The 14,194-nt window shown below is 40.9% G+C and overlaps 1 protein-coding gene across 6 annotated transcripts in view; it reads right to left on the reverse strand.

Moving 5' to 3' along the window:
* Positions 1 to 14,194, reverse strand: part of PTPRF (protein tyrosine phosphatase receptor type F) — a 513,056-nt gene that overhangs the window by 5,098 nt on the left and 493,764 nt on the right. For all 6 annotated transcript variants that reach the window (XM_088153593.1, XM_088153590.1, XM_088153592.1 and 3 more), the window contains 8 exons: positions 12,112 to 12,231; positions 10,499 to 10,653; positions 9,000 to 9,285; positions 6,688 to 6,866; positions 4,738 to 4,864; positions 1,966 to 2,091; positions 1,552 to 1,706; positions 1,108 to 1,243 (listed from right to left, as the gene is read on the reverse strand). In XM_088153593.1, coding sequence (XP_088009719.1) covers positions 1,108 to 1,243; positions 1,552 to 1,706; positions 1,966 to 2,091; positions 4,738 to 4,864; positions 6,688 to 6,866; positions 9,000 to 9,285; positions 10,499 to 10,653; positions 12,112 to 12,231 — 1,284 coding nt within the window. The remainder of the gene's footprint in view (positions 1 to 1,107; positions 1,244 to 1,551; positions 1,707 to 1,965; positions 2,092 to 4,737; positions 4,865 to 6,687; positions 6,867 to 8,999; positions 9,286 to 10,498; positions 10,654 to 12,111; positions 12,232 to 14,194) is intronic.

A 14,194-nucleotide genomic window follows, 5' to 3' on the forward strand; every position in this document is an offset into this window, starting at 1 on the left:
TCATTAAATTATTCACAGTGCAATGGTATTCAGGTTGCCTTTCAGGATGAACTTATAGAGGGCTGGTTGATCCCTTGTAAATATCTCCTGGAGCTGTTCTTTTTTCATTCCGCTTGTATCTGTCTTGTCCCAGAGCTTCTGCAGATTATGGGGGCAGTTTGGGATTTGTGAATGCTTCAAAAATGACATGGAAAGATGTCTGCTATTTATTAAAGTACCCTGGCTTTTTTCAGGTATAAGATTAAGAAAAATATGACGATGCTTTAAAGAATGAATTCATTAAGTTAATTAAGTTCTTACAACAGCAGCATCTTTGTCCAGGCTTGTGAGGAAGCATGAATAAAGTCACTTTGAAGTATATACTATCTGATATGCTGTTGCATCATGTGATCCCTGAAAACTTTGGGTATTTTATTTATTTATTTGTTTAAATGTATTGGCTACCCAACTCCAGTGGACTCTGGGCAGTGTATTGCCCTCCAACTATTAAGTAATTGTAGCATGATAGGGGAGCAAAACTATTACCTACCTGACTGAAGAGTAACTGTATTATTCCATTTTAATTAAATTTGAATCAGTAACATCAAATTATATATTTGTCCTGACCCACCCCTCCTATTTTACAGTATGCCCCCGGCATACTATTCAAAGACCACTTGCAGGTCTTGACCGAGAAAAAGGTGGGGTTCCTTGGCTATTGCCTTGCATTTCTTCTAATATTTCTGTTTCTTGTAACAGTTTACACAGTACTCCAGGTACTTCTTTCCAGTAACTGAATAATTGGCCAAATCTGCTGTTTTCTCTTATTGTGCCTCTTATATGCTTAAAAAAGATACTACAGACATTTTGTTTGAATCATTTTTTGTTTTAACTAACTTCACTGTCCATATTCTACATCTCTTATGTGTCATAGGACACCATATATCATTACAGAAACGAGGGCAAGGTTGATAGCTGCCTAATTAGCAGATATGTTAGACTACTCTATTTTCAGAATTAGCCTTCCCATATTGTAAGGCACAACTTTGCTCCAGTCTCATCTAATGAATGTTCAAGTTTCGCCCTCTTCCATTAAAAGACAGCAAATAGCTTGGCAGGTGGCTATACCTCTGTCTGCACCATGGCTGGTCGCTGTGTCCTCAGGGTCTTCACAGTCTGGAACATGTCAACTACACCTTCATAGCGCATACGCTCCAGTACAATACTCAATGTGATGAACACCCCAGTGCGTCCGACCCCCGCACTACGTACAAGGAAGAGAGTAAATAAATAACAATCCCAGCTTGGACTGTGTACAAGGGATTGACACCCCAGAACCTCACAACTTCACACAAAAAACTGCATATTCTAAACAGCCTCAATTCAAATGCCATGCTGCATTTTTATGTTCACAACAGCAATTCTCTTGTCTTTCTTCTTAAAATGCTTCTGTGCACAGAACAGTGACATCATCAGTTCAGCAGCTCTCTAGTTTTCTTGGCAACCTTGTTTACCTCACCATTAACCTATCCCTAAGTGAGCTTTCAGAGATAGCTTAATGCCCAAACTTACCTGCAGTGTACTGTGATGGGTCCATCCTGGCCAAACTGCTCCTTAGTTTTATGTACTTGGCCAATGAAGTCAATAAAGCCTTCACCTGTTTTTGGTACTCCCTGCTCAGGCCAGTCAGTGAATTGGAACTGCCGGATAGTTCTTGATTGCCCATCCTAGTTGTGGAAAAGAGAGTAAAGTCACTGCATCCTGATTTCATCTTGCAATGTTGCTTATTAGTTCCTAGGAAGACGTGAGGGGAGTAAGTCAAATCTGAGCTCACTGGCTACTGAATTTTATACCAGAATGTCACTTGCTGTTAGGACAACAAAGCAATGCCTGATGATAAATGCCCTTCTGCACCATGATATTGCAGTTTCTGATCAGTGATGGAAACAATATTAAGGAATTCAGAATACACTGTGCAATACTCACTCTAGCATCAGTGACCTTAAACTCACGCAGGATGTATTGAGGCATGTTATATTCGGCCATGGGATCCACTACAAAGTACTGGTACCGAGCAGAGCGTTCTGCTGGCCAGTACTGGTGGCATTTTTCCTGAAAAGCAAAAAGAAAAAGAAAACAAAGAAAAGAAAAATTCATTAGTGGCAAACAATATAGAACTACTTGTATGGAAACAGTAAAAGGACTGAAGCTACAGTATTCAAAAGTGGCAATGTGAGACTCTTCTTAATATATGACTCCTCCCTCCCAGCAGAAAATGACTGATGAATTTCACCTTGAAAAGCTCTTTTTCCCCCTCAACATTTCCCAGTACACAATCAGGCTGTGCTTTCATCTATCTTCCCAGTTCCATGTTTGATAGGCTTCGACCTTTTCATTGTGTGGTCCTCAGTTGTTTCAGTGTCAGAGAGGATGTTCTTAGATGCTGCTTTAAAATTTGTCATCAGTGAGATGATACAGAGAAAAATCACAGAGATTCTTTAAATTACATTTAAAAATTCAGGTAGGTGCCTCACTAGATATTAATGCCATCACTGACCACTAAGTTCAGTGAATGAGAACTACATGGAACAAAACAGCTTGAAGGTTTAATTCTAAAATCCATATCTGCCTCCTCTGTTATTTCTATTCATGTTGGCACCAGGTAATGTTGTCCTAAACTCTCACATCATCTATTGAAATTCTCCAATTTTCTAGATTTTTAAGAAACATGATTGTCATACCCACTTATTTAAATAAATTCTAAAAAATGCCAAGACGGAGAGTCATTATTTGCAGGGAGATTTTCATGAGTTTCTGTTATTGTTACAAAATGCACCATTGAAGTAATTTGTTCCATATGGTTGGTGTCAAATGTGCAGTCTGGCATACCAGTAATATTTTCTTGACTTTAGATCTGCCACAATCTTGTGTTTGACTTTTTCTGCCAGTAACTGTATGATCTTATTTAGAATTTTCCATACATAGCGGTATGTATAGATTTCTTTGGTTGTGACTCTTCTCAGATACTTCTGGACTACAGCATCAAATTCAACCATCATCTCCACAATTTTAGGGAAGTTTCCATTGTTTGGCACATATAGCTGAACTGAAGAACCACTCAGAGCTAGATTTATGGTGGCAAGCATTCTTACGATAATGGTAAGCATTTTCAGAATGTTTTGGCAGGAATGAGACTCTGATGCAATCTTCTCTTGATGCTGATCATCTGTGGTGGCCTTGGTCTCAAGCTCTTCCCACTTATGGAACATTCTCTAATGGTTTGATGCCTTCTCACATGGCATGACAGATTTTTGTATTCCTTTGTTCCTCTAGAACCCAATGTAGCTTGAACTTTAGACTGGAAGAGTTTACCACAAAAACAACATGCAAGCCATGGTCTCTCCACTTCGTAATCACTGGGGGTTTCATGCGAGTAACATGTTAGATTAAAACTTCTGAATTCATTGTGCTTGGGAGCTTATTGTAATCCATGCAATACAAGGAACTCCCCCAAGCTACTGAGTCCACAGTCCTGGATCATACAGACTTAGAGAATTAAACAGCAGCAGTTGCTTTTTGTGCGACTTAACCACACTCTTCTCTTATCAGTACCTTTTTCAGTAACGTGCATGGTTATATCCATTTGAGATAGAGACACTGCAGTAGCTGCCAGGTCAAGAGTATCCTGGCTAACCAGAAGATCAGGCATCTCCTCACTACTCACCACCTCTCTGTGAAAGTCTATGTATCTCAGGAGAGCTCCTTCCTGCTTAAATACAAAAGTCTCCTCTACTTGCTTGCTTATTCTGAATGCTGCCCCGGTAGGTTATTGTTTTCTTTCATTTATGACTGTTCTCTGCCAGATTTGGAGACTCTCAATACTCAATTTAATGGGACAAATAAGCAGAGTGGTAGCAGAAGTTGAAGGAGAGAACATACCAGCATCCTAAGGGCCTAAGTGGCTCCTAGTACGATTTGGTCCTCTGTCTGTGAACAAGTTGACTGCCTGTTTTCCTCAAGTGGGTTCAGGGAATTAGGAGTTCCACAAGAGGCTCCCTGAGAAAGTGGTGTTAAATCAGCGCAGGGTCTTGGAGAAGCTACTAGATAAGTACAAGAGCTTTCCCCCCTCCTCCTCTTTCTCCTGCAGCTCCTAATGCTTACTGTTTTTTCCTCTCACCTCCTCTCCTGCCTACCAGTTTATGACCCTTGAACCCTCCTTCCTTCAGCACAGCACTCTATTATCTCTGTGCATGTAGAACTGAGAGAGCACCTATTCACCAACAACAGGCACAATTTTCTGCACTCTGCATACTAGTGATGCCTGCCTTCTCTGGTACTTGAGGCAATTGGCTCAGTTCACCATATGGTGAGGCCAGCCTCACAGACAGGATCAGAAGCTGGCTGAGTGGTTGCTCTCGCCCTCCCACTAGGAATGCCAGGAAAAATGCACCCTTGCCTGCTGGAGCAAAAAGAAGGAACAGCACAGTCAATGGATACCTTCTCCACTGTAGGAAAAATCCAAAGAACTCAGATGGTTCCAAGGATAGCTGTTTTGGCCACTAACTGGAACCCAGCAGAACCTATCAGCCATGAAGGTTTTGGGTAGCATCTTCTACCTTTTGTTAATATACTTGTGTCCTCAGTCCTAATGAGGGAAAGCATGTTTGGCTGAATGACCTATCCACGAATCTGGAAGCTCTTTGTGGAAATCAGATTTTGCAGTGCAATCTCCCCCCAGAATTTAGGATGCTTACTTACCCGCCCCATTTCTCGCAGTTTTGTCAGCATCACTACAATGGTGGAGTTGTGTTCCCACAGCATTCGCCAGAAATCCTCTGTAGTCTCAGCCAAGGGTCCCTGTGTGGCAATGTAAGCCTTCTGTTGTCTGCAAGATATCAAAAAGTTCAGATTGGTGGCCAAATCTGGCACTTCTGGGATGGGAAGGAGACTGTTACATACATCTAGGTCAGGTCTGGGCAGTCTTTGAGAGTTTTTAAAGTATTTTAGGGCTTATGTTGTAATTATTTTCATGTATTACTTCAAAATGGCAGGAAACTTGTACTGCCAATTTGGGGGAATCACACTGCCAGAATTCAGTAGCTTAGTTGGAGATTACATATCTTTGAGACTTTTGGTGAACATCTGATCAGCTACCATCACCTGATCCATCATGAAATAAATAGGACTATTCAAAGACACTCAATGCTGAAAAGATTTATGTTTAATATATATAAGAAACCTTGCATTTTCTAAAACATACATCTTGACTGGAATAACTGATAGATTATTGTTGCATTTATAATAAGACCATCACAGCTACTACCGGATAATCTGAGATGTGCCTTTTGCAAAGGAACCAAGCGGGTGACACATCACACCCCCCTCCCCCAAACTTTCTACCATCACAAAATCTAGGTCCAGAAAAACCAGAAATAATTGAACATCTGCATGCACAATGCACAGGACACTCCCTGTTTAAATATCCCAAAATCTATGTCTTGTGAAGGCAAGGATAGAGATCTAGATTCCATTGTGACAGTAAGAAAGAATGTAAATCCAGCCTGCTAACTGTGAGGCTGTGATACCTTTATCTTACCACTATGGGGCACTACAGATCCTTGAATATAACCTTAGGCTCTTCACTCACTTAATCTCTCCAGTGGTGCTAAAAATTAATGAATCTGGTGTAGGACAGCTGTAATGGTGCAGGACAGAGATGGAAGCTGCTCCAAGGTGGATTTATAAGACATCATAAAAGGTGAGAGTGGAGCAAGGGTGATGGGAGTAGAAACAAAGAAACAAATAGAGATGCAGTTTCAGAATTATCTATAGCACCTTGGGCCAGTTGATCCCTTTTGATAAGGTGGAGAATGATTGCTCACTTCAAATAGAAGGTTAGGAAGAGATAAACGGGAGCCTGCAGGGACAGTTTAGGTTAGACATGAAATGCTGTCTCCTGCAGTTTGAAGCAGGCACTTTCAGCAGCATCCTCTCCCAACAGTAGCGTTTCTGTTTTAGCACCATATACATGAATGTGGCACCTCACAGGGTTAGTGGTAGGATAGGAAGCAGAGATGGAGCCAGAAACCCATCTGCTTTTCTATCTCTAGCACAGCCCAGAGGCCTGACATCTGCTGAGGCTTTTTCCTGTTCTGTGGTGAAAACTTCTTTCATGTTCCTCTCTGCTACTATGTCTTTCTTAAGTCACCCTTCATACTGCTTTTGCAGCCCATAAGGTATCTTACAGGGGAGGATAATAAAATAAAGGTCAGGGCTTCCCCTCATGCAGAAACTACTATCCCGTGAAATATCTCTGCATCCACTGCTGTAGGCAAACAGCTCTGCAGCCTGATTTCTGTCTGCATCGTACCTTTCCAGTGATATCTGCTGGTATTGCAGTGCTGGGAGAAGATCTGACAGTAAGATGTGCGTGTGCCTGAGAATGAACTATACAACTGGCTGCCTACAGTGGGTTGACTGCAGGAAAACTGAGAATGGTGAAACCAGTACCTCCCGTCACTCAGTTAAATAGCTAATAAAGCCTGAAAGGAAAAGGAGGGAGGAGGAAAACCACTAGGAAAAAACAGTTCGATATACATGCCATGAACCTGACTGCCTCAGTATTGCTTGACAGAAGTGTTCAAATTAAAGAAGCAGAAATGAACATCACAAAAGAGATTCAGACTTTGGACAGGATGTATACTTTACCTGTAACCATCTACAAAGCTAGCATTGATATAATCTGAGCCTTCAACACCCCGGATTGGCTGCAGGCAAACCCGTGTCAGCTCGTAGGGCATGATATTCACTAGGCGGTTTTTGAATTTGTTGCATGGAAGATTGGCACTGATGAATCGTGAGGTATGTGCTTTAGAATTGGCAAGGAGCTGTAAAGAGAAAGGTGACAACTGGCAGGGGAAACAACACACAGTACTCCAGCAGCAACAGGTCCCACAACATCAAGTACAATTATTCATACTTAATACAGAAAAAAAAATACTGAAGAGATGATAGACTTTGTTTAGATAAGAATCACTAGCATGCATTCCAGCAGGGAGAATATTCTTGCTCATATTGAAAAGCTTCTAAGAATTTTGCTGCCAAGCCACTGTACCATTAAGATTTGAAAACACAACTGCCGCATTCCCACTTTATATTTTTAGAGGAGTATCTTAACACATCCTGCTCAACTAAAAATTCATGAGAACAGGCCCAAATTTGATCTACAGTATACATGCTTGTCAGCACTTCATAATATTGTCATTCAGCAACATTGTCTTTCTAATACTGATTGTGCAATGCCCCCCAAATAGCCCAAAGACACCTATCCATTATTTCTCTGGGTTTCCCCAATCCTCACTCTAAACAGGTATAGGAAGATCTATGAATATCCACATTTCTGGCTGATGCAGAATCTCCAGGAAATAGTTGTGCTCTGCCTCCTAGGTCTTGGGTCTGTGGAAGTTTATCTGCCAGGAAACCACTCATGTGCTCCATTATAAAGGAAGTATGCCTGGAAAGCAGGCAAGAGAAATTCCTATTGGCTTTTATCTAACGCAAGGTCGAACTGGGATTTTGGAATAGATTTTAGAAGCACACTCTCCTCCAGCAAGCCACTTCTCTCTCTCTCTCTGACTCTTGAGCCTAAGACCAAGTCACTTTTAGAGACAGGACTGGTATTTGTGTCCCTGGCAGTTGTTAAAATCTACTGCCAAGTCCCTGGTTTTATGTTCCTGCCCTTACCACTGCTGTCTGCTAATAGACAACAGTGAGAAGCAGCAGCAGCAGCAGCAGCAGCAGCAGCAGCAGCAGCAGCAGCAGCAGCAGCAGCAGCAGCAGCAGCAGCAGCCACTTAGAAACAGCATCTTGAGATTAAGGCCAATTCCTATCATAACAGAAAGGAGGTGATGCAAGAATGAGTACTGGTGGTTCTCTTGCTTCAGCAGTGTTTGCACTTGCTCTCTCCTCTTTCTCCTCTCTGGGAATGGTAGCGATGGGAGGAAGAAGCAAGTTTGCTGAGTCTTGCAACCCTGTCTCCTAACTCTCATTACAGTAGAATCAGACACCCAGCTGGTGCTGATGGCTCTTTCTTGCTTGCTCCTGCCACTCTTTCATTTAAAAGTAGTATTTATAGGAAAGACGAGCAGCTACTGTTAGCCATTATTCATTCACTACTTTCTCTGCATATATAGTTGAAGGGATTGAGCCCAGAAACAGAGGGCAAGTGAATGGAGGTATGGTGAGGAAAATCAAGCTAGCAATGTTCAGAATTCAGCACTGGTTTTGCCTTCTGCTGCTTGCACAATAAATCATTTTTTTGACTTTAAAATTATTTATCCCCATAGCCTCTTCTGTGCAAACACACATATGAAGGGAATTAGCAGAGCTATCAACCTGTATCAAAGGGTAAGAAATAGAAATAAGCTGGTGTGAAACTGCTACAGATGGGATAAGTGCTGACAAACACTGACCCTTGTGACCATGAGGGGTCTTCCATCTCTTGAAATACATCAAACCACATGCCACCTAAATCTGGCAGTCATCTCTTTTTCTTTTTCTCTATACTAGGCAGAACCAAGAGTGCACCAAGGCAGGAGGCATTGGAGCTGGTTGATTTCTCAAGTGTTTAAAGTAGTAATATTTCCAGGTCAGCTTTTCTTAGTGACATCACAAATACCCAATCTCCACTGGGTTCTGGATACAGCTCCAGCTGCTCTGCAAAGTAGTGCTGCTGAGAACTTCATTTCAATCTGCCTTCCTATATGCTTTCCTAGAAGCTTACCAGTACAGGACAGATATGTTGAGGACACACGACTCTGCATCCAAATGTGTTTTAATCACTTTCAACAGGGTTTAGAAATATACTAGCAATGGTATATCATTATCCTTAGAAATCTATCTTTCTTCAACCCAGGAATAAACTGTCAGTGAGTACCGACAAACAAGAGTCTTATCTAATCCTGCAGTTGCTCTGTAGATTTTACATACACAGGTAACATTGTAAATAATATTCTACTTGCCTTAAACTCCAGTTCCATTGCTGTGACACTCTCACCTGGAGGTACCTGACTCAGTTTCTGGATGTGGGCAAAGAGATTGCGGGCAGGCACCTCGGTGTTTCCACAAGTGGCTGCTTCTAGCAAGGCTTCGTGGATGAAGATATATTGATCCTCAGTCTGCACCATATAGTTTCTCTGTGAGCGCATGCATGTCACGTGCCCATAGATGTCCACTGTCTTTTCATGCTTCATCCTCTCAAGCATGGCATCAATTACAATGAAGCAGCCTGTCCTGCCTACACCAGCACTGTAAAAGCATGGCACAAAGCATGAAATTGGGCTCTGCACAGTGGTGAAGCTTTAGGTTATTCTGAATCTTTTCCTAGTATGATGCAAGAATAGCTTATCTTCAAGGTCACATTTATACTTCAGGTATTATTAGAAGTTCCTATATGAAACAGACTGACCTTTGGAAATAAAGTACAACCTGTTAGAATGCTGAGCTTCTAAGTAACTCTGTCTTGTCTTACATAAGCATCTCTTACAGAATAAGGCCAGTGTAACCTAATGTTACTTAGTTGAGGTAGTCCTTATGGGACAAGCAACTGACAACCCATCAACGAGCAACAGTTATGGTATCTGACAGCTAAGACTTCTGCAGCAGGACATTCCTTTGCAGCTGCCCACATGTAATTCTTTACAGGATCTTAATAGGGAGAGAGTATCTGTTAATTATACACAACTCCCATCTGAACCAGAGCATGAAGAGAGAACATTAAATACCGTTTCTAAGGAGTTTGTGAAAGCTGCAATGATGAAGAGGTTTGTTCAGTAATAGTTCCCTCTCAGCTGCAAGAAATAAATCACTGGCTGGATAAGATGCCGATTCCTAGTGAACCAAAGTTTATAGCTGAAGCACTTTTTTTTTTTGCCCCAGACTGCAGCATGAGAGTTTATTGCTGTACATGCAACCAGTGTGTATCTGTATATTTAGATAATACATGCAGTTTTATGCTTTTATGTACATGCAAAGTGATGCCAATATGTTGTTCTGTTGTCAGGCATATTTTAGCACCATGGTCTGGTTTTGGGATATTTCACCTTACTGTTTCAGTGAGATTTTTAATTTTTATTTGTTTTCATATTTCAAGTTTAAATGGGAAATAGAAGAAACCAGTAACAATGACATGTTTTGTGAAGACCGACATGTGTACAAGTTCAGTGAGATGGTGTGTTTTGCATATGCAGAATTCCATTCTAAAATTCCAGTATTAATGTTTTATTGTTTCTAATACTGTGGTTGTTTCTTAAAGAAAACAGTGGATTAAAAGCTTTGACTATAAAATGCTGTATATATTAGCAGAGGAATTATAATGCCAATACCATTGTTGCTGCAGCAGTAGGTTGCTTGTAAGTCCCAAATATGCAGCATTGCCAAAATATATACAGGTTTTTTCCCATCATGTTACCATGTTAGTTCATCAACATAGAACTCCTACATATGTAGGCATCAGCCTTACCTACAATGTACAACCACTGGGCCAGCATCAGGAGGATTGCATGCTTTCACTCGTCTTAAGAATGCTAAAATAGGAGTAGGGTATTCTGGCACGCCATGATCAGGCCAAGCCATAAACTGAAACTGCCGCAGTTCCCGCTTTTCACTGGAGCCATTCTGCAGACAAAGCCAAAATATTTCAGTTGGAATTAATGGGCAGTAAATGAATCTTTTGACTTGGCACTCATGTGCCACAGATTACTAAGGTCTCTTCAACGTGCAAGATAATTGTACATCTTCTCTCACTACATGCTTATTTTCTGTACCATTTGGTTCTATTTTTTAAATACTCTTTTAGATCCTTGCTGTGATTTGTTGTTCATTGAGTTTTCTTATGTTTGTAATTTGAACTCATATGCAATTCTGAAAGCCATATATACAGAAAGTAAGGTAGATGACCTTGACAGAGATATGCAGGAATTGTTACTAAGGCAAAAGGGGCTGAAACATTTTTTAAGTTGGGAGCAACGATGTAACATTCAGAAGCGGCTCAGGCAGATGCCTCCCTAATTCACTGAAGTATAAGTAGTAGTAGGAAGTACAGCACAATCAGACTTGCAAGATCCTGTTATAACCAATCTCAATAACAGTAGTTTCAGCCTACCTGTGGAATTGATTTCCTGGTCTACCTAGTAGGGCTGACAATATCTGAGGAATTCCTTTTAAATATTTAAAAATATTCCTCAGGCTATTCAAATATTTACTTAACTACAGGTAGTCCTCACTTACTGACTGCTGGTTCAGCAACTGTTTGAAGTTATGACAGCAGTGAAAAAGGAGATTTATGACTGGTCCTCAAACTTATGGCTGTCACAGAGTCCCTGCAGTCACATGATTATTATCCGGGTGCTTGGCAACTGATGCATATTTATGACAGTCGCGGCATCCCATGGTCACATGATCACCATTTGTGACCTTCAAGCTGGCTTCTGACAAACAAAGTCAATGGGGAAGCTGGCAGGAAGTTGCAAGTTGCAGTCATGTGACATCATGTTTAACAAACCACAGTGATTTGCTTAACAACTGCAGCCAGAATTAATGTAAGTAGGGTGCGGTCGTGTGATATTTCATTTTATGACTGCGCTGCTTAGTGACGGAGTTGCCAGTCCCAATTGCAGTGAGTGTGGACTACTTGTTCATCAATATATGTTAACACACCTGGCCTGCACTGCAGAGTTGAAATACATGAAGAGTCACAAAAGCTCTTCACAGTCAAGTGATGCACACATTTAGAAAGATACATAGCATGTACAAGACACTGGCCTGTCCAGTTCCATTCTGCTCTAGAATAGACTCATTTCAAACCGGACACAAAAGTACTAGATATGTTTCTGGGAAGTGAGGAAGATTACACTGTCTGTGGGGTTGGGATTTTTACTTTGGCTACCATCAGCCTTTTTTATTAATGTATTCTTATTATATGTCATGGACTATTTTATTTTATAATGCTATAATTGATTGTAATTTGTTATTCTACATCTATACTGCACTTAGTTATAAACATGTGATTCTTTCTCCTCTTTCTCAAAAATCCATTGTAAGTTGTGCATAGCCCCCTCCCTCTTCTTCCAGTACCTTGTACAGGGCAAATGTTCGGACTGTGTAAGTTGCAAGTTCCACTGTGTCCAGCAAAGTCACTTGGATCAACCCATAGGTCTCTGTGCCACGTCCAGGCCAGTATTGATCACATTTTACCTGTAATAAAACCCCAAAATTAATGGATAGTGCCTGGAATGCAATTTTCACTGGGTTCCATAAGATAGAGAGATTGATACTCGCCTCCTGTTCTAATTCTCAAATTTTACCTGCATCTACTAGGAGCCATTGATTGACAGAAGAGGACAGATTTGGGAATACAATACAGAAACACAAAACACTCAGATTGCATTTGGCCAAGACACACAAAGAAATTGAATACTTTTTGTCTTATCTTGCACCTCATTTTATAAGAGACTCATATGGCTAAATGACCAGGCAGAGAGCAAAGAAAGATAAGATACTTGATGCTCAGAGTCAGGACTAAGAAGCAAGGATGCTAATGGGTGTCAAGGAAAGAAACTGAGAGAAATGGTCAATTCAAAAGCAATTTCTTTCCATATAATTTTCTGTCCTTTCCCTGCTCTTTGGGAAGATTGGTATCTGTAGACAAGCATACTCATTTATCTTCCTCTAAGGGTGAATATGGGAAGCCTGTCTTCAACCTATAATCCTCTGCTTGGGATTCTGCTCAGGTTCCTAGCATAAGGTCACCAGCCTTGTTCCCAGGTATCAACTGTGAGAGGAGGGGCAGTGCTTTACTTGGGCAGGATACAGTAGGTTCCTAACAGAGACTGAGAGCAAGAAAGTTTGACCAAGGGATACCTAAGAAGGCTGACAAAAGCAACCGACTCAGGAGTGGAGTGGGTTCATCCTTTTGCCACAAACCCAATGCATGTGTATGTCTATGTGCACACAGGGAGAAGTTCCTTCAAAGGATAACTGAAACGGCTATTCTTGGCTGAGATAGGTAGTGTCCTAGGCTGGGAAGGGCCAAATAACTGGGAGATTAATCAGGCTATGATGCCCATTTTATTTTGTTTTTCATTCATACCCCCACACTTGCAATTACTCTTTGTCAAAGCCAAAGACTAGAGCTGGAATTAGCAGCATTTTTCTTACTCATAACACAACCACAGATGTGCCTGTCTAAATCTCCTTTTCTTCCAATGAGAAGGACTATGCACAACCCATACCGTGTGAGCAATGCTACATGTTCCAAGTCAGGTGGAAGTAGCAAAAAATGGACCATATTTCTCCATGTCCATTTGTCAGTATTTCAAAACATTCATGCATGCCAAAATTTTCCCAAACATATCTTGCCCTCTGCTTTCTATTCTTCTATATCTCTCCCTTGTCCATTTACACAATGAATCAATATTTGACTAAAATAGGAAAAAATACTCTGCCCTCTACAAGGAATAATAGGAATCAACTGGAGCTCTCAAGAAACAGTAAATGTAATTATACAGAGTGTGTGGAGAATGTGTAACAACAGACTAATTGGAAATCAATGGTGTTCTGCTTTTTAATAGTCAAATTTTTTAATGGGTGGGCCTTTCATTCCTGGATAAAAAATGAAAATGTATCCTAGATCTTAGAACAGTTCTACTGAGGTGCACCTTGTTTGCTGTGACTATCTGGAATCCTGTGTTCAGCCTGGATGGCCAAAGAGGTTTTTTACATACGTAACAGATGATATAACATAGGAAAACAAAAGTTGGGCTAGCAGTAATTTCAGCAAGGGGCTTATTTTCCACTCTTACTCCAGGGAAATTGTATTACTATGTATATACAAGCATAAAACAAACTTTGAAGTAATCTATCCCAGGGTTTAATAGAGAGCCCTAGCTGGTAATTGAAAATTATTTATTCATGACCAGATAAGAGTCACTCACATTTTCTGCCAAATTTACCCATAATGTTTATGCCCCATTTTCAAGCTCTGTAAATTTTATGCTGAAGCTGATGCACGATGGCACTAAACCAGATAAGAGAGCCTTTCTTCTGGCACTGCTCACTTCTCATTAATGTCAGGAACGCTCACAACCTGGAAATTCATTTACTGCTGGCAGCCCAGTGGTCCCTCAGTTGCTACGAGAATAAGGCGGGTTCTGCACAC

This window comes from Python bivittatus, unplaced genomic scaffold, assembly GCF_059951505.1.
Source record: "Python bivittatus isolate LINGU-HERP-01145 unplaced genomic scaffold, Pbiv_v1 ctg000700_np1212, whole genome shotgun sequence".
NCBI classification, from domain to species: Eukaryota; Metazoa; Chordata; class Lepidosauria; order Squamata; family Pythonidae; genus Python; species Python bivittatus.